The sequence below is a fragment of the Octopus sinensis genome, linkage group LG8 (assembly GCF_006345805.1).
Source record: "Octopus sinensis linkage group LG8, ASM634580v1, whole genome shotgun sequence".
NCBI classification, from domain to species: domain Eukaryota; kingdom Metazoa; phylum Mollusca; class Cephalopoda; order Octopoda; family Octopodidae; genus Octopus; species Octopus sinensis.
In genome coordinates this window covers 55,272,172-55,295,126 of record NC_043004.1, presented here as the reverse complement: position 1 = coordinate 55,295,126, position 22,955 = coordinate 55,272,172, and the positions used below count along the sequence as shown (strand labels likewise).

Sequence of the window (22,955 nt, the reverse complement as noted above, 5' to 3'; positions counted from 1 at the left end):
TGTGTTTATTTGAAAGAACTATAGAAAGTCAATTTGACTTAGCTATTCGGCTTTCCATACTCTGGATAATTCATGTGGCCAAGCATGAAAACGTAGACGTAGCAGAAAACTGTAAGTTCGTTCCTTATCGAATCATAACCTTTTTATCTTTTACCTTTTATTTGTTTCACCAACATCGGTTATCAAAGTTTAGGGTGAACTAAAACAAACACAAACACACACACACACACACACACACACACACTCACACACATATATTATATATATATAAATATATACACGACGGGCTTCTTTCAGTTTCCGACTATGAAATCCACTCACAAGGCTTTGGTTGGCCCGAAGCTATAGCAGAAGACATTTGCCCTAGGTACTACGCAGCGGGACTGAACCCGGAGTCAATATGGTTTGGAAGCAAACTTCTTACCACACAGTCAAACCTGTATCTGTGTATAATGTTTTGTATAAAGTTTTATATAAATTGTCTTAACCAATTCCTCCAAGACGATTTCAAGTCCAACATTATAGTGACTGATAAGCAGACAGGTGAAAAGGAGGGTGTGTGTGGAAGTGTTAAACAACTTTTAATAAATAAAGTTTATGTCTATCCGAAGAAAACACTGCAGAAACCTTGTGAAAGTTTGATTTGATACTGAAAGACGTTCGCTATTTTCCTGGCGCTTGGTCTATTTCTCGCTACAGAAATCTACTGAAGTCATTGCACTCGCTAAACTACCTCCTACTCTTTTTGCTGATATTGAAAGACTGACAAAATTCTAGTGAACAATATTTACACTTGTAACTGAAAGGAATGCAATTGGTTTTGATTTTATAAATATTTTAAAGGCAATACGTAAAGGAGACGAGTTTTCTGTGCTTCCATTTAGGCACTAAAAATTCACTGTCAAAAAATCTAGTAGTTCAATAAAATAAGTACCAGTTGTGCACTGGGGTCAATGTAACTGATGACCTTGTGCCAAAATTTGAAATCATTATTATTACTGGCTCTCAAGCATAAATACGTGTTTATGTTTTGCTCCAAACCCTGAATATATTGCATGATTTACCAAATCTTTCTGTGGCATATTTGCTCAAAAACAATTTAATTATGTAAGGTCGGCCTGCCTCGATACCCAGAAGTAGTCGAAAAAAATGGGTTTTCACAGACTTTATTTTCTTAAACATTCTGACCACATTTCACACTCGAGATATTTATCAAATGCCACCACGGTATGAGATAAAATATTGCAACAGCAAATGAAACGAGAAAAATAGCATAAAAACAAGTCACACTGGAACGAACAGGAAGAAAATAATTAATATTTTAATGAGCAATTAATAATCAATAACAGCCTTCGCACAGCAACAAACGTTTTAAATTGTCCTATTAGGAGTTGTATTAAATTTAATCTTGGTTCCGTTTCACACAGAATTTTTAGATTTAACACGGTTTTCAGAAAAAAAAATTAGTTGGAAGAATTTTGTAAAACTGAACAGTGTCACTTTGTCACAGGATCTAATACAAGAGGGTACAAAGAAATAAACGTTATAAGGTCTGTGTTTTATAAAAGGATTGTAGCAGTATCGAATTAACATAGAAGCAGCAACTAGAACAAGCACGATAAATTTCCAGGAAAATACGGAAAATTGGTGAGGAGGAACAACCTCCTCAAAAAACAGTGATGTCCCACTTAGAGTTATGATAAAGTGATAAAGAAGAAGAGGGTGAACTGAAATTCACCATCTTTTTAAAATCAAACCAACAGCTAGTAGATTAGATCACGTATTTTATGGAGCTATGGGTATTCCGTTGACGTAAAATTCCTTTTTTTAGTATAAGCACAAGGCCTGAAATTTTAGGAGAGGTGATGGTTGATTACATCGACTGCAGTAGTCAACTTATATCTTTACTGCCCACAAGGGGCTACACACAGAGGGGACAGACAAGGACAGACAAGGACAGACAAGGTCAGACAAACGGATTAAGTTGATTATATCAACCACAATGCATCGACTCCGAAAGAATGAAAGGCGAAGTCGACCTCGGCGGAATTTGAACTCAGAACGTAACCGCTGACGAAATACCTATTTCTTTACTACTCACAAGGGGCTAAACACAGAGAGGACAAATAAGGACAGACAAACAGATTAAGTCGATTATATCGACCCCAGTGTGTAACTGGTACATATTTAATCGACTCCGAAAGGATGAAAGGCAAAGTCGACATCGGTGATTTTTTTAACACAGGACGCACACATGGGCGAAATACCTATTTCTTTACTATCCACAAGGGGCTACACACACAGAGGGGACAAACAAGGACAGACAAACGGATTAAGTCGATTACATAGACGCCAATGCGTAACTGGTACTTAATTTATCGACCCCGAAAGGATGAAAGGCAAAGTCGACCTCGGAATTTGAACTCAGAGCGTAACGGCAGACGAAATACCTATTTCTTTATTACCCACAAGGGGCTAAACACAGAGCGGACAAATAAGGACAGACATAGGTATTAAGTCGATTACATCGACCCCAGTGCGTAACTGGTACTTAATTTATCGACCCCGAAAGGATGAAAGGCAAAGTCGACCTCGGCGGAATTTGAACTCAGAACGTAACGGCAGACGAAATACCGCTAAGCATTTCGCCAACGATTTTGCCAGCTTATCGCCTTTCCATTGATGTAAAAATGACAGAGTTAAACTTCGAATATAAGAGACACGCGAAGGGGAGGTTGTTAGTGAAAATAAAACAAAGGTGTTACAAAGGTGAGCTGAAACAGTCTAACACTGAAGACGTAGGGCGTTATAAAGATTATTTCTGTCTTCTATCCTCCCATTCTAGTTAGTTTTATTTCTTATCTTTATCTTAGAGTATTTTTTGTTTCTTTTTTAAAATACGTTACTGTCAGTTGAGATGTCCCATCCATCAACACACTTCGATTTCATCAACTTCTAAAGCAACAGATGATGTTCTCCTTCCTATGCATTAACTATCATTACTAAAATGGCCACAGTACCTCGTAGCTGGCTGGTTGCATACCATTTTGTCTCAAGTCTGACCGACCTACTTGCTTCTCCCCAATCTCCACCCTTACCGTACAACCCCACACTAGTGATGATATTCATACCTTCCTTCCATAAATGTCAAACCTCTGAAATATCCTTTCCAGCCAAGTTTTTCCTACAGGAGTTGACTTTCAGATGCTCAAAATAAACAGTAATTACATCAAACTCACAAGTCTCGAGAGGTCTGGGAGATCGTGGTACCATCTTTCTATGTATGTATGTATGTATGTATGTATGTATGTATGTATGTATGTATGTATGTATGTATGTATGTATGTATGTATATAAGAGAGAAAAAGAGACGAAAAGAGATAGATAGATAGATAGATAGATAGATAAATAGATAGATAGATAGATAGATAGATAGATAGACAGACAGATAGATAGATAGACATATAGATAGACAGATAGATAGATAGATAGATAGATAGATAGATAGATAGATAGATAGATAGATAGATAGATAGATAGATAGATAGATAGATAGATAGATAGATAGATAGATAGACAGACAAACAGATAAACAGAGAGACAGACAGATAGATAGATAGATAGATAGATAGATAGATAGATAGATAGATAGATAGATAGATAGATAGATAGATAGATAGATAGATAGATAGATAGGAGGAGCCTTTAATTCCAAAGCCTTTTCGGATTACTGAGTTTTCAGGAGCGGTCACCTTGATCAACACATTCTAAATTAAATATAAAACTTGCTTGATTAAAGAAACACAGATGCCAGTGAATTAACGTGAATTACAAAAGATTTTGGAGCATCATCGTCCAGAAAGTCGGTGTTGTAGTTGTGTAGGTGTATATATATATATATATATAGTTAATCCAAACATGAAAGCACAAAAAAACACAACAACGCGAGGACGTGGAGCAAATATAGTATTATTGGACGCTCAGGAAAGAAGGGAAGAAGGAGGGTTTAACGTTTCGAGCGGAGCTCTTCGTCGGAAACATAAGAGAAGGGAAGACAGAGGGGAAAAAATTGCTAACGGTACATACGCTGTCACAGAGAGAAGACAGACAGACAGGCAGATTACGTCCCTTGATTCATTGCTTTATTCAAGAGAATCTCCGCAAACTAAACGAGACTGTGTTTTACAAAATGGAATCACCATGTGATTGGCTAGAAAAATTGCTAAAACACTAGGATGTTTTCCTACTTTTTTTTAACATGAAACCAATGGTAGCCTTAATTCCCAAATAAAGAAATTATATCCACCAACGCAGTGTTGAGCACTCACCTTCATCGTTCAACATATATATTCTTTTATTCTTATATTTGTTCCAGTCATTTGACTGCGGCTATACTGGAGTATCGCCTTTAGTCGAACAAAGGTACCACACAGTGGGAATGAACCCGGTATCATGTGGTAGGGAAGCAAGCTTCTTACGGCTCACACCACGCTTGCGCCTCTCTCTCTCTCTCTCTTTCTTTGTTTCTCTCTTGCTCTCTCTTTCTTTCTCTCTCTCTCTCTCTCTCTCTCTCTCTCTCTATATATATATTATATATATATCTATATATATATATATATATATATATATAATATATATATATATATATATATATATATATATTGTTATGTCCTGTTATTATTTTTATTGTATTTTTTATTGTATTTATATCTGTGTAACATTGTCTGTTTTTCCGTCCTTGTTTTTGTATACATTCGCTGCTTTCTTCCAAAGAATCTAATACTCTTAGCTTAGTTTTTCCTTGGGGCTGGCCAGATTGGAGCAATCTCAAGAATAATCAGCCGAAATTGCGGGGATAATCTAGTTCTTGATTGAAGATAGAAAACTTCGACTGACCCGTCCTTGTTTTTTGTTTTTTTTTTTGTATCGTTTATCTGGATATTTTGTTGTCCCTTTTTGTATCACCTAGTTGTCCGGATGTTTTGTGTTCTTGTCCCATTTTGTATTGTGTGTGTGGTGTGTGTGTGTGTGTGTGCGTGTGTGCGTGTGTGTGTGTATGTGTGTGTGTGTGTGGTGTGTGTGTGTGTGTGTGTGCGCGCGCACGCTTGTGAGTGTGTGTGTATCGGAGTTGTCTTGCCTACCAAGTGACTTCATCTCAGGCTGTATATTGGGATGAAATAACTACATTGTGGGAGAGATATTTAATAACATAAAGCTGATAAATTCACTTGAAATTCAGCTGCCACTGACTTTCAAACAATTGCAGTGGGATTGTGTCTGCTATGGTTTGTGCTTTTATGCACCAAGCGATTATGTGGGAGGATCTCTCGAGACTATTAACGCAGTATTTGGTGTTCTAACAAGACATCTTTTGGTAGTGATATTGCTTCCATCGCTAGTATATCAGTGGCCAGAACATGCAATCAAAATTTTTTTTTCATGAAAGAAGAGTGTATAATTGTAAATAAATCACAATTATAAGGGAGGGAGTCATAAAAATACTTACATGTCTAGAAATAGCGATCAAAACCGCTGTAAAGCCTCTATAACCACTCATATTTCGCCGTGGCTCGTTTAATGGTCCCTTCTTATAAACGCCATAACGTTTGAATTAAGAATTTTAATTGTGTAGATAGACGTTGACACATTAAGTCTCATGGTGTATTTTTTGTATTAGTTTCTATGTACAGGAATGTTCTCCCGACGAGAAGAATGGATCTATTTTTGGTTCCTAACTTCGAAATTGCAATAGAGGAGTATCTTTTATTTTTATTTAAATTTTGAATTTTTATGTCATGTCGCTCGCCGACAGCTTTTATTGTTGAGGAGATACAATATTAGTGTTTAAAGTGGCTTTATAACGGTTTTGACTGCTATTTCTAGACATGTAAAGGTTTTATAACCCTCTCTGTTATAATTGTGATTTATTCTCAATTATATACTTCTCTTTTGCTTTGCGGGAGCGACTGTTTTGATGAAGGCACATCTTTTACTAACGCTCGAAATACGGAGTAGATAAAACAGTGAACAACTGATGAAGGGATTGTTCTTTATGTTGCCTGTCTCGTTTTTCTATCTGTTTCTTTGGTTGTTCAAAAAAAGTTAGTTTTCCATGTTTTTGTATTTCATGTTCTCGTTTCGCATGTTGTTTATGTTTTTTGACGTCCTGTACACCCATATATGCATGTATGTATATATATATATATATATATATATATATATATATATATATATATATATGTAAGTATGTACATGTATGTCTGTATAGATATATATTATATATATATATGTATATATATATATATATATATATATATATATATATATATATATATATTATATATATATATATATATATTATTTATAGTATGATATGATCGAACACACGCATCATTTCCCAAGTAAGTTTTATCTTAATTCTGATACGACACTATTCTATCACTATCTCTATTCCTCTCTCTCTCTCTCTCTCTCTCTCTTCCTCTTTCTATACTCTTTTTCTCTCCCACCCTTTCTCTAATTCTTCTCCTCCCCTCTTCGCCGTTCTGTCCCTCTCTCTCTTCCTCACTCTTCCTCCTCGACTCTCTCGTTGCTCGCACGTAACCAGCGGCCATCTTTCCTCATATAACTCGAATTTCTTTCTCGTTCAGCTACCAGGGATAGCACGCATTTTTATCTGTCTCCTGTCAATACTTGTTTATCCAGTGTACACCACTTCACCTTGTTATGGCTTAACAGCCCTTAACATTTGTTTTAACTGTCCTGTTTTTGTTACCAACTTGGACTCTTCGCAAATCCCAAATTTTATTTAATTTGCTTTGCAGAAGCGACTGTTTTGACGTAGACGCATCTTGTTCTAACGCACGAAATGCGGAGTAGATAAAACAGTGGAGAACTGATGGAAGGGATTGTTCTTTATGATGCCTGTCTCGTTTTTCTATTTGTTTCTTTCGTCGTCCTAAAAAGGTTCACTTTCAATGTTTTTGTATTTCATGTTCTCGTTTTTTATGTTGTTTACATTTTTTGACGTCCTGTACCCATATATGTATGTGTATATACATATATATGTAAGTATGTACATATATGTGTGTATATATATATATTATTTATAGTATTATATGTGTGTATATATATATAAATTAAATTAGAGATAAAACCACTATTAGGCAAATCAAACAGTGAAAAACATAAACCAAAACATAAGAATAAAAATAATTAATATGATATACAAATATATAAAATATAAAATTTAAAATTTAAAATTTAAATTATTTAAATTTAAAATTTTTAATTTATATTTATAAATTTTTATATTTTTTAATTTTAAATATTTTTGAAATTTTAAATTAATAAACTTTTAAACTTTTATATATGGGAAAAGTAAAGAGAAACAAAGGAAATGGACACTGGGTATCAAAGTAATGGCTTCTTTTTACAAATATGAAGATATATACATACAAATAAATGATTTGAGGTGAAATTAAGAAGTATAAAAATCATTATCATGAGCCAATATAGATAGTCATACCGGTTTCGTCATTGTTGCTCACTAACTTTGAATCAACAACGATGCGGTGTTGATTCAAAGCCAGAAGACAGTGATGACGAGGCCGGTATGACTTTCTATATTGACTCATGATAATGATATTTATACTTCGTAATTTCACCTCAAATAGTTTATTTGTATGGATGTAGCATTGTTGTTATAGAAAAAAGCCATTATTTTTAAAACTAAGTGTGCATTTTTTTTCATTTTACGTTTCCCCTATTTATACCAAGTGTAGTCCTTTTTCTTTGAAACCTGTTTCTATTATGTTGTGTGTGTGTGTGTGTGTCTCTCTCTCTCTCTCTCTCTCTCTCTCTCTCTCTCTCTCTCTCTCTCTGTGTGTGTGTGTGTGTGTGTGTGTGTGTGGTGTGTGTGTATTTATAATTATATCCTCTAAGTTCGTTTCCGGAAAACGCTTTGAATACGCGAATAAAAGCTCCTATTCGGTTGTGCCGGCTACAGCCTAATGGTGCCAACTGACAATACAATTTCTTTTCGGGTTGCATCGAGCTGCGCTGGTTTAATGTAGGATAAATATAATAATAACAATAATCCTTGGATTGTGCGTGTCCACAAATTACCTGTTTCTTAACATCACAGTCCGTATTCCTGGGATGATTACAGTGCAGTCTGTAATATCCATGAACATCGGATAGATCATGTTCATGCATTCATTTCTTCAGGCGAAATAACATAAATGGATATTTAACTGGGGGCCGTTTACCAATTTTGATTAATGATAAGGTTGATTGGGGTATGCTGGCATTTCTATTGGGAGGGGTGGAAGGTGATGGGAAGAAAGGAAGGAATGGTAGTTATTAGGAGGTGGAGGTGTGTGGTGTGATGTTGGACTTATTTTGTTATTTGAGTATGCAGATATCAGGATGAGTAGTATGGTTCTTTTGCTTGATCTTATTCACAGCAGGCCCCTGCTCAGTAAGTACAGTCATCCTGTTGTTGGAGTTCATTGTTTGAGTTGACAAAAGGTACTTTCTTAAAGTGACCTTTTAATTACTTTTGGTGGTATAATGGTATAGTATATAGCATATGAAAATAGTGGCTATTTTGTGTAGTTGTATTCTTCTCTTGTTCTATTATATGTTAAATGTGGTTAGTGCAAAGCAATTTTGCCAAGAACAAAGAAACGTTGTTCAAAAACGGTGTCTAAAACCGTGGACTTAAACGATACTGAACACTTTCAAACGAGTATTTTTAAAATTTCCCAAGCGTATACGTTAATTCATACCGTATTTTCCGGCATACAAGTCGACGTAGAATATAGTGTAAACAAGTAATTCATCATTTTCTTTCCAAATCCTATAGAAGTTCAAGTGAAATTTTTGGTCCTCGCAAGTCGTTTTGGTGTATAAGTCGACCTACCGTTTTTCGTTGTAAATTTTGCTGTGAAAAATTCGACTTGTATACCGGTAATACAGTATTCGTCTATTTTAAGCTTTGGATGATCAACTTAAAATTGAAGAAACAGAGAATCAGGAGAGGAAACTGCTAACACTCACTGGGAGAATATATTTATCTTTTATCTTTTACTTGTTCGAATCACTTGTCTGCGGCCACACTGGAACACCACCTCCATGGGTTTAGTCGGACAAATCGACCCCAGTACTTATATTTTTAAAGCCCACGACGTATTCGATCGTTCACTTATTGCTAAGATGTTAATTTACGGAGCATAAACAGAACGACACATGTTGCCAAGCGGTGGTATATACTCACACACACACACACACACATATTTCGTTTTTGTTCACCACTAAAAGACAATGGCTCTCCCCAGACACAGTAATATATATATATATATATATAGTAAAATAAGGATATTCAGATAACAGAATAAGGTACTTGAAAATATATGCACCATTTGATTATATAATCATTTGATTATATTTAGCGATCGTGATTTCAGTTCCTAGATCGGTTGGCGCGTTGTGTTCTTGAGCAAAACACTTCATCACACCTTGCTCTGCGGTCACTTCGACACATGACGCGTTGTACACGGTACACCTGTTCAGACAACATCAATTTGGTGGAGAGAGAGAGAGAGAGCTAAAGTGCGACACGAACGTTTGATCACTATAGACAAATTATTTGTGCAGGTCGTTCGACAAAAAGCTGAATGCTCATACGTCGTCGCCGACAGGATAGTCCATCATATGAACTTCTTACAATGGGATTCTACCAGATTCTGTCTACCAAATCCATTCACAAGGTTTTGGTCGGCGCCAGGCTATAGTGCAAGACACTTGAGCAAGGTACCACACAGTGGGACTAAACACGGAACCACGTTGTTCAAAAGCATCGTAACACACAGCCACGCCTGCATATATATATATGAAGAACTCGGAAGATTCAGCCTCCAACCAGGACTTTCGCGACAACCCTTAAAGCCAGGAACTTTTCAGCATCCATACATAATAATATATATAATATATATATATATATAATATATATATATATATATATATATATATAATATATATATTATATATATATATAATATTATATATATATAATTATATATATATATATATATATACATATATATATATACATATATATATATATATATATATATATATATATATAGAAATATTAAAATACTAAGTCTCTCTAAAAGAGAACAACGGCAGCGTTCCCGAAAATATTAGTTATCGCCATACTAATATGGCATTCTTATAAAAATAAGAATAAAGCTGACCACTATTAGCTCCATGAGGCCATCGCCTTAAGTTAGCTATTTGATACACAAATTTGTGTATCAAATAGCTAACTTAAGGCGATGGCCTCATGGAGCTAATAAGTGGTCAGCTTTATTCTTATTTTTATAAGAATGCCATATTAGTATGGCGATAACTAATATTTTATTATATATATATATTATATATATATATATATATATATTATATATATATATTATATATATATATATAAAATAAATATTCCAAACTGATGTCCTGTAGGGTATATATATATATATATATTTCAAAGTGAGACCTTGTGTGTACCGTTGGCGATTTTTTTCCCTCTGTCTTCCTTCTCGGGATCTTTCCTTCTCCTATGTTTCCGACGAAGAGCTCGAAACGTTAAACCCTCCTACTTTCCTTCTTTCCTGAGCGTCCAATAATACTATATTGAGCTGGCAGAATCGTTAGCACGCAGGGCGAAATGCGTAGCCGTATTTCGTCTGCTGTCACGTGTTCTGGGTTCAAATTCCGCCGAGGTCGACTTTGCCTTTCATCCTTTCGGGGTCGATAAATTAAGTACCAGTTACGCACTGGGGTCGATATAATCGACTTAATACCTTTGTTTGTCCCCTCTATGTTTAGCCCCTTGTGGGTAGTAAAGAAATATATATTTGTTCCACGTCCTCGCGTTGTGTCTTTTTGTGCTTTCTTGTTTGGATTAACGTTATATATGTGTATATATATATGTGTATATATATATATAATATATATATATATAATATATATATATATATATATATATATATTATATATATATATATATATACATATATATACGATGAGTCACTTTCAGTTTCCTCATACTACTTCTACTTATAGTATTTTGGTCAGACCGGAGATGTAGTAGAAGACACTTGCCCAAGTAAAACTAACACTAGCACACACACCCAACACCCCACAACATATGACAGAATAAGATCCCCATAAACTGATAACAATATGAACAAACTATAATACAATACACAGATAAACAAATGGAATTGAATAACTATATATGCTAATAAAATTAAATTAAATTAAATACAAAAACAGAGAAAAAAAATAGGTATAAACACACGAACAAAATAAATAAAAACAAATTAAACGAACGTGTATAAACAGGGTATACAGATAATACAGGCACTCCTCCACACACACACATACACACGCACTTAGTATACATAGACACATAGGGATGTACGCATGCGCAAATAAAAACACATACAATAGGAATACAAAACACAAAATGGCTGATCGTTAGTAAAGAAAGACACACAAATAAGAAAGAAGACAGCAATGGACCACCGATGAGGTCGCAGAAGTGTGACGAAAGAACTCTGGCCGAAATACGATTAATGTAAAAAATAAAATAAAGCTGAAGCAAATTAACACCAAATATAAAGTGCGTGGGTTTTATTGGCTAAACTAGCAACGTGACCATCCCCAAATACAACAATATATCTATCTATATATATATATATATTATTTATTTATTTTTATTTTATCTAGTTTCAGCTCACGAGTTGTGGCCATGCTGGGGCACCGCCATTTGGTGTTGCTACACGAATGCTTTTTAGCAATTACCATTTGGTGCATGAGAGAGTTCGATGCAGCTGCCCTCATCTGCACCTCCTGCCGTGAAGTTGGTTCATCTGGGACACTTGACAGGAAGAGATCCAGTTTTATTTTAAAGACATCTGCATCCACCCCATGGGAGGATATTGAAGAGCTGTGGGCCTCTGAAGCCCAGGCTATCACAGTATCCTGTCCTACATCTTGATGGCAAATTTGGAGTCCTTGGCACTATGCAGTGGCGCCCAGTTCTAGCATTTGTGTAACTCTCGATGCCAAAGTTTGGGACAAGTCCTTCTATGATCTTCCAGATGTATATCATGGCATATCTTTCTCGCCTACGCTCTAAGGAATAGAGTCTTAATCTCTTGAGTCTTTCCCAGTAGCTTATATGCTGCACAGAGGCTATCTTCTTCGTGTAACTTCATTGGATCGCCTCAAGTTCTGTGATATATATACAATTATAACAATAATTAAGGGTTTAGCAACAAGTTGCTTGACCACATACCGAAAATTCTAGAAATAGCAGCCAAAAGATTGCTATTTCTTTTTTTTTCTTTTTTCTACTATTTGGCTGCTATTTCTAAAATTTTCGGTATGTGGTCAAGCAACTTGTTGCTAAACCTTTAATTATTGCTATAATTATATATAAAAAAACTTTTTGTATAAGTTTTTATCGAATATGGTTCTTTTCCATACCGAAAACTACTTGGTAAAATTTGTTAATTTTATTAAATTAATAATTTTTTTACCCTATATTTGTAATGAGTATATATATATATATATATATATATATATATAAATATGTGTGTGTGTGTGTGTGTGTGCGCGCGCGCGCGCGCGTGTGTGTGTGTGTGTGTGTGTACATAGTTGAGATTAACAGTAAAACAAAAGACGAAGACAGGGGTATAAACAACAAGCAGGTGTATTAGTTTAACGCTCGGGAAGGTGAGAAGGTCTTTTACGTTTCGAGCCTACGCTCTTCAACAGAAAGGAACACGAGGAAATAAACTGAGAGAAAAAAAAACTTTTGGAGCTTATATATATATATATATATATATATATTTGTTTCTTTATTGCCCACAAGGGGCTAAACATAGAGGGGACAAACAAGGACAAACAAACGGATTAAGTCGATTACGTCAACCCAGTGCGTAACTGGCACTTAATTTATCGACCCCGAAAGGATGAAAAGCAAAGTCGACCTCGGCGGAATTTGAACTCAGAACGTAACGGCAGACGAAATACGGCTACGCATTTCGCCCGGCTAGCTCGCCTTATATATACACGTGTGCGCACGTGTGTGTGTGTGTGTGTGTGTGTGTGTGTATGTGTGTTTACATAAAACCAAGAAAGAGTGTCTACGTGACATTCCGTTTGCTGATAATTGTGCTCTAATTTCTCTTACATTTAAGGGCATTCGAGAAACTGTTGACAGGTCTGCTGTGGTAGCTCGTGCATTTAGACTGGCTGTCAGCATCAAGAAGACTGAAGTTTTATTCCAATCAAAGCCTGGGGCAAAACATACTCAAGATTCAAACGTGATGATTGGCAACAAGCCACTCAAATGGGTCAGGGGTCATTTAAATATCTTAGAAGTACAAATAACTTTAAGAGTACTTTGATGACAAAATTACTGTCAGAAAACTTGCCCATCGGTTGTGAGATGAACATGGTGTCAATCTTAAAACAAAAACAAGTGTGTGCAAATCTTGTGTTTTGAGCACACTTTTATGGGGCAGAAACATGAACTTCCATCTACAAACATATAAGAGAACTTAAAACATTTCACATGTGCTCTCTGCGCAATATCTGCAACATAAAATGGCAAGATCAGATATCAATTGTCAAAATCTTAGAAAATCTCCAGTATCCAAAGTATGCTGCTGAGAATTCAGTGCAGATGGGTAGGTTGCTCGAATGAAAGATGATCGCATTCAGAAAATTGTTTTGTATGGCCAACAAGTAGAGGGATACTGCGGTAAAGGAAGACTTGTCCTTAGGTATAAAGATAAGCTGAAGCAATCACTAAAATCTCTACAGTTTAACTTGTCATCTTGGAAAAGTCATTGCCTGGATCGTTCAGCATGACACAAAATATGTCATGATGCATCAAAACAACTTGAGTTGAAGAAACAGAACAAAAGAATTTTCGTGCAATCAACAGGTACATTCGCCCAATCCCAAGCAAAATCAAAATCATCAGTGTCCTCATTGTGACGTCATAGCAAACTCCATATCTGAAGTCAAATTACATTCACGTGTCCATCGCAAATACATGCAGCTTCTTTTGCTATTTTATTTTAAAAGTTGTTTTGTCTTTTTTTCAATTTTTTTTCTTCTTTAAATCCTCTCCTTCAAACACTCATACATCGAAATGACGGGAGTGTACAAATATACAAATACATACATACATACATATATACTTACACACACACTCGCAGGCGCGCGCACATACACGCTTGTGCACGTTCGCGCACGCATACACGCATGCATGCACCACGCTCGTGGTTTGACCGACTAGATCTCCTGCACGTATCTGGGGCCGGCGCGTGTCTTTGGGTTCTCCCACGCCTGTCGCCGCGGGACCACTCTTCCATCTTCCCCTCCCCCCCTCCGCTGCAGTTTTTTCCTTAAACCCCCCACCCCCCTCTTTGTACACACACGCACACACATACACACACCCACTCACACACACACATTTGCATATATATATACATTACACTTACACACACTTCTAATTTACTTGCCATACACACAACTACGCACACTGGACACACTACCACTCTACACACACACTGGCACATTACATACGCCCCCACCCTTTCCCTCCTTCCCTTCTTCCCTCCTTCCTCCCTTTTTTTACCACTGACCACTCACTCGAGACTTGCTATGTCATCTGTTCGCCCTGCACGCATTAACATATACATATTTTTTATTTTTTTATCTCGCCTCACACACACATACACACACGCACACGCACACACTCACACATACATACACACGCACACACACATACCTCCCTGTTTCTGACTGCCTTTCTGACTTGCTAGGGTACCCCCACACACTCCTTTAATTCTACTACTGCCTGCTACTAGCCACTGTCCACCATACACACAAATACACACAACGCACACCACTCACACACACCCTCGTTTTCTCGCACACCTTTTTTTACCATTCCCTCTTTGATTCAGCTCTCCTGTTTTTAAAAAAACATTTTCCTCCTTTTTTACCACTTCCGTCTTTTCAGTATGTGACCTCGCGAAGACTACCTGCAATTTTTTTTCCTCTGTCCTCCCGTCTCGGGATCTTTCTTTCTCCTATGTTTCCGACGAAGAGCTCCGCTCGAAACGTCATACCCTCCTTCTTCCATTTTCCTGAGCGCCTAATAATAATAATACTGTAATTGTTCCACGTGTTGTTTTTTCTGTTTTCCCGTTTGGATTAACCTATATATATATAATATATATATATATATATATATATATATATATATATATATATATATATATATATATATATATATATATATATACTTTATTTAAAGCGGCAGAAAATTCAACAAAATCTGTTACTCTGAGTTTCTCGTTGCCGTTCATCAGACAGTTTTTGCTAGATTCTAGCAAAAGCAAAACTGTCTGATGAACGGCAACGAGAAACTCAGAGTAACAGATTTTGTTGAATTTTCTGCTGCTTTAAATAAAGCATATTACTCTACCACTGGTATTTGAGTACTCTTTTTTTCCACCTTGTTTCACATTTATGTGTTTACTCCGGTATATATATATATATATATATATATATATATATATATATATATATATATATACATACATACACACACACAGAGACTCTCTCACACACACACAAACACATATATATACCTTATGTGTGTATGTATGCATGTATGCATGATATATGTAAGTATGTATTATGTATGCAGGTCGTAGTAGTGATATTGTTCCTCTCGTTCTCTCTCCCTCTCTCTCTTTTTCTCCCCCTCTCTTTCTCTCTCTGTTTTTCTTTCTATATATCTATCTGTGTGTGTGTGTGTGTGTGTGTGTGTGTGTGTGTGTGTGTGTTGTGTGTGTGTGTGTGGTGTGTTTGCCTTCAAAGCCAAAAAGTACTGTCGCCAAAACGGACTGAATATCCAGATAATTGATTGAGCCAAAATGTCAACGTCTAAACTACTGCGACCTATTATCTATTAAGTATTAATTAACCATCAGTTAAGTACTCTCTTGGCATAATATAACGTATATTTGTTTTATGGGTCTAACATTGAAAAAGTGACAACCAATTTTAACATATTATTGTTGTATGTTCCCATAGCAACATGATGTTAAAGTTGAAACTACACAATAAAATGTTTATCACATGTTCAGATCTCATTTAAGGCAGTTGATTAACATTATGATGCCTCAATTAAATTTTAGAAATGATATTTTTTATCCAACAGATTTCATTTGTCAGAAATATAAAAATAATTAAACCCAATTATTGTATTCTTTCATCCAATAAAAATTAAGTCGGACCATTCATTATTGTCATTCAGTTTCACTATTGTAATATTGTACGAGGGGAGGTGAAAAGAGCCTGGCTTTAAGGCTTTAAGCGTAACGTGAAAGGCCTGGCTGGAGGGCCAACCTTCCGAATTTTTTTACAGGGCTTAAAACTCTGAAAGATCGTTGCAATAAGTGTATGAATCTAAGAGGGGAATATGTTGAATAAAATTATAATTAACCGATCCTTTTGTATTTTCTTTTACCCAAAGCCAGGAACTTTACAGCACCCCCTCCTAAATACCCTATTTTCCAGCATATAAGACGCACCCTCGCTTAAGTCGCACATTCGCGTAAGATGTGACCTCGAGTAAGACGCACCCTCGCTTAAGACGCACAATATTTTACAAAGATGCTATTGAAATATTTTCTAAAGTGGTTTTCTCAGAAAAAATGTATGTTTCTGTACAAATAATACTCTGTTTTGGAAGTATGCTACAATAAAGTATGGTATCATAAATGCATTATAAACAAACTACATCATAGGAGTACGGTGTTTCTTCTGTCATTTAAATTGTTTAATTGCTCATATTTTGGTCAAGAAAATTGCCATACAGGATGTAAAATCTTGTATTTCTGGCTGCAAAGTTTTATGTAATTAAAATTAGCGCCAGGGTGATGCCCCATCACTATGAATTTGTTGTCATCCACTCGTTGCAAATAGCTGACAGATGAATGAGAGTTTGTTAACATTTCTTCCATCATTCTAAGAGAATTTTTCGTTTAAGTAATTAATAAAAAATTTTCTTAAAGATAGCAGATTTATTAAATAATGTAACACACATATCAGGTGTAGGTTATGTATGCTGAGGAATAAGATATAACGATACAATGTTACTTACATAACTGCCGACATACAGTAAGTAATTAGTAGTAAGTTTGTACTAACTATCTGTGATCATTTGGGCTCTGTTTCCAATATTTTATTATCAGTAACAATTATTGCACCTAACAGACGTATGCTCATCCGGACACCTGGACTACGATATCCGGTCTCCCATCCATAATAGAGCCACGTTAGACGCAGAACAATATTTTGATACATTTAAAAACAACCAAAAAAGTGCGTCTTATACGTCGGTAAATACGGTAGTTAAATTTAAAATATATCGGATCCCGAAAATATCTCGACTATTAGATCAATCTTTAACAACAGATAGCAGTTTGGTTTTGCACAGGAACAAAACACTGAGCCCAGGGTGTAGCAAATCCTACTCTTCCTTCCCGGTGAATCTTGCACTATATGTAGTATTTGTGAAAATTTAGTTTAATATATAATACAGTAAATTATACTATGATATAATATGTATACATATGCATACATACATAATACATACATACATACATACATACATACATACATACATGCATGCATGCATGCATACATACATACATACATGCATGCATGCATGCATGCATACAAACATACATACATACATACATACATACATACATACATACTTACATGCATACATACACACATACATACATACATACATACATACATACATACATACATACATACATACATATGAAATTCGCTCATAAGGCATTGGTCGATCGGGCTATAATAGAAGACATTTGCCAAACATGCCGTGCAATGGAACTGAACCGAAAACCACGTGGTTACAAAGTAAAAATTCTTATTACCTCGAAACGAAGTTTTCCGACCGGTGGGGCAGCATAAGGTACTCCTAGATAATATTCCGCAAACTTTCCGGGAAGAACCTCTTTGACGAAACCCCTAACTTTGCCATAAATCGTGTCTCGTACTACTTCTTCTGATCCTTTTGGTGATGATGATGCTAACTGAACTTGTGCCAGCGGCGGTGGTGGCGCTAGTGGTTGTCCTTTTAGCTGTGACTCGCGTACAGATGGTAATACTGCTTCCGGCTGGTCAGTTGATGACTCGGGTACAGTTCGTTGTACCCTTTGGGATACTGCAGGTTCGGATACTGTTTCGGGTACTTGTGGTTGTGATTGGAATACGGGTGACGCTACGGGGTGTCGTACTGTTTGTGCCGATACCGACGAAGATGACGATTCTTTTAAGAGCACGTCAACGCTATGATCAGCGACAGGCGGGACAGAAAATGAGCAAGCAGCTTTGGAGGCTAAAATAAGGAGAAGAAAGGCATGCCGCCAACAGATCTCCATCACTAAGCAGTCGATCGCTTCACGTCTGTGAAAACAGCTGTTAACTACAAGAGCGGGAATGTGTATGTGTGTATGCCCGTGTGTGCGTATGCATATGGTAGCTGAGTGCGCTGTTCTTGGTCTGTGTGTGTGCATGCGGTTGATTGCTCGTACATGTGTGTGCATTTGTGAGCGTGAGTCGCTGTTAGAGTATAAGTATCAGAGCAGTTATTCAATTCACTGTATACCTTTACATCTCTGTAGTAAAGTATATGTATGTATATATGTGTCTATTTGTGTGCGCATGTATGCGTATGTGTGTGTGTGTGTGTATGTGTGGTACTATATATATATATATATAATTAGATGTCTACATATAAGTGTGGTGGAGTGTGTCTATCTCTGTGACTTTAAGGTAAACGTGAACGTGTATATAGGTGCACAGTTATGCAGTTATGTACTCGTGTGTGTGTGTGTGCGCGTGTGTTATGTGTGAATATGTAAATATGTATATAAGTATATCTGTGTGATAAATATGTGTGCGTGTGAGGAAAAGAGACAGATATACAGTAAGAAAATGTTTTTGTGTGTGTGTATATGTATATGCACGCGCGTGTGTGTGTGTGTGTGTGTGTGTGTGTGTGTGTGTGTGTGTGTGTGTATCTGAGTATGTGCGAGAGCAAGAGAGAGAGAGTATGTGCGTATATAGGTTTACGTGTGTATATTGATGCAAACGGGAGATTGTTAAAACAGATTTCAACTTGGAATCGAAGCTGAAGTTTTAAGATTAAAGATTGAAGATTAAAGATTGAAGATTAAAGGTTGGAGACTAAGAAGAATACGACAAAGCTTATGACTGCTGAGTAAACAAGAGCCACAACAGCAACAAAATCACGTGGACAAATGATTTAATTTAATTTTCCCTGGATATTATTGTTGTTGTTGTAGATGCTTTTGTTGTAGTTGTTGTTTTTATCGTGTTTATTGTTTAGCAACCTTTTCTCAATACGTTCATCGTGTGTATATAGCTTCACATAGATGCATAAACACGCACACACACCACACACACACACACAACACACACACACACACACACACACAGAGGCGTATGCAAATAACACAAATTCCTACATACATGCATGCATGCATGCATGTATACACGCACACACACACACACACACACACACACACAGAGGCACATGCAAATAGCACGCATTCATACATGCATACACACACACATCTGTGTGTATATATGATTGTCTACAAATGTATGTCTGGTATAGACAAACAGATAGATAGATAGATAGATAGATAGATAGATAGATAGATAGATAGATAGATAGATAGATAGATAGATACACACACACACACACAAATAGAGATAGAAAAAGACACGATAGATAGATAGATAGATTTATAGGTTAGTGCATGTTTGTGTGTACATACGAATTGATGTTTGTGTGTTTACTTAGCTCTGCTCGTGTATGTATGTTTATGTTTTCATGCTGAAGAATATTTAACTGTTGACGGTAAACAAATTGAAGTGGAAGTGCATAAACACTGTTTGCACACACACACATACACACACACACACGCACGCACACACGCACACACACACACACATACACACACACACACACATTCACACAAACGTGCAGACACTCTACATTCTAATTGCGTTTACTCCTTTTTCTAATTGTGGATAACATGACCATTCGATGTAGTATACGTTTATAAACAATAATAATAATAATAATAATAATAGTAATAATAATAATAGTAATAATAGTAATAATAATAATAATAATAATAATAATAATAATAGTAATAATAATAATAGTAATAATAGTAATAATAATAATAATAATAATAATAATAATAATAATAATAATAGTAATAATAATAATAGTAATAATAGTAATAATAATAATAATAATAATAATAATAATAACAACAACAAAAACAACAATAATAATAATGATAGCAATAATAATAATTACAATAACGATAATAATAATAATGGTCTCAAATTTTGGCACAAGGCCAGCAATTTGGGGGAAGTTGATAAGTTGATTACATTGATGATGATGATGATGATTATGATGATGTTATGATGTATGAGGATGATGAATACCCGGGAGATGAATAAGTGAGAAGTTACAAAGACAGACATAAAGTGTAGGGATATACATAGAATGGTAAGACAAAAGAATGTGTAAAAAGTATACACGATATACAGTATAAAAAATGTTTTTAAAGTATATATACATATACATACATTATATATAATATATATATATATATATATATATATATATATATATATATATATATATATATATATATATATATATATATATAGGGAGAGTTTACGAAAAAAGCAAAAGACGAAGACATGTTGTGAACAAAACAAACAGATGTATTAATATAACGTTCAGGAGTAGAAAAAGTCTTTTACGTTTCGAGCCTACGCTCTTCTACAGAAAGGGACACAGAAAAAGCAAGGAGAGAAAAAATGTGTGTAGTGGCTAACGATCTATCATGGCGATTTATCATATATGTATGTATATATATATATATATATGTATATATATACTTTACTTTTGTACTTTTACTTTTACTTGTTTCAATCACTTGACAGCGGCCATGCTGGGGCACCGCCTTCAGTCGAGCAAATCGACCCCAGGACTTATTATTTGGAAGCCTAGTACTTATTCTATCGGGCTCTTTTACCGAACCGCTAAGTTACGGGGACGTAAATACTCCACCAACGGTTGTCAAGCGATGTTGAGGGACAAACACAGACACACAAACATATACACACATACATATATTTATATATATGTATATATACGACGGGCTTCTTTCAGTTTCCGTCTACCACATCCACTCACAAGGCTTTGGTCGGTCCGAGGCTATAGTAGGAGACTATAGGTGCCACGCAGTGAGAATGAACCTGGAACCATGTAGTTTGTAAGCAAGCTACATATATATATATATATATATATATATATATATAGGCGTGGCTATGTGGTAAGAAGGTTGCTTCCCAACCACATGGTTCCAGGTTCAGTCCCACTGCGTGTCACTTTGGACATGTGTCTTCTGCTATAGCCTCGATCCGACCAAAGTTTTGTGAGTGAATTTGGTTGACGGAAACTGAAAGAAGCCCGCCGTATATATATATTTATATATATATTTATGTGTCTGTGTTTGTCCTCCCACCATCGCTTGACAACCGATAATGGTATTTTTACGTCCCTGTAACCTAGTGGTTCAGAAAAAGAGACCGATAAAGGCTTACAAAGCATTAATCCTGGGGCCGATTTATTCGACTAAAGGAGGTGCTCCAGCATGGCCGCAGTTAAATTACTGAAACAAGTAAAAGGATGAAACAATATATACATATATATATATATAGTATACATCAGTAAAGAAGACCGATAGTGATGTCACCCTCCTAATACAGAAGTACCTCTAACGTCAGTTGTTGAACACCACCATTCAAGATGTCCCTGAACATGAAGGACAAGTGCCTTCTTTAGTTCCAATTCTCTTACTCACAGGTTTAAACTTAGAGCGGTGCCACTCTTGCCATTTTAACCCGCTTTACCTTTACTTTTCTTTCCTAATGACAATTGATGAACTTGGTTAAAGCTCAACCACAAAAGGAAGATCTCTGTCCTCATGCCTTCAACGATTCCTTCTACCGTAGACACGGGGACAGGAATTTGGTGGGGGACCTCCACTCGATTACATCGGCCCTCAATAATAATAATAATGGTTTCAAATTTTGGGGTGGGTCAAGGCCAGCAGTTTTAGGAGGGGAATGTAAATCGATTACATTGATCTCATGGCTCAAATGTTATTCATTTTATCGACTCTGAAAGGATGAAAGGTGAAGTCAACTTTGGTGAAATTTGAATTGAAAAGCCGGAAGGTAATTTGTCTAACACTGAGATGATCCAACCAATTCGTATGTGTACCTCTTTCTCTCTCTCTCTCTTTCTTTCTTCTCTCTCTCTCTCTCTCTCTCTCTCTCTCTCTCTCTCTCACTCTCTGTATATATATATATATATATATATATATATATATATACATAAAAGCGGGAGAGACAGACAGGCAGATAGATACACACGTGTCTCTATACCTGTATGTACATACATACATATATATGTATATATATATACACATATATATATATGCGTGTGTGTGTGTGTATGTATATATACATATATATACATATTTATATACATATATATATATATATATATATATATACATATATATATACATACACACACATACACTCACACACAGGCGGAGATGCAAAACGTGCATTAAAAGTTACATTGATATTTCACAACAACCACTACACCAAATGGTATGAAACCT

The 22,955-nt window shown here is 35.8% G+C and overlaps 1 protein-coding gene across 1 annotated transcript in view; it reads right to left on the bottom strand.

Annotated features, from left to right (window-relative positions):
* Positions 1–19,041, bottom strand: part of LOC115215176 (acetylcholinesterase) — a 75,090-nt gene extending 56,049 nt beyond the window's left edge. The window contains exon 1 of the mRNA XM_029784357.2: positions 18,075–19,041. Coding sequence (XP_029640217.2) covers positions 18,075–18,746 — 672 coding nt within the window. The 5' untranslated portion in view covers positions 18,747–19,041. The remainder of the gene's footprint in view (positions 1–18,074) is intronic.
* Between the last annotated feature and the right edge of the window lie 3,914 nt (positions 19,042–22,955).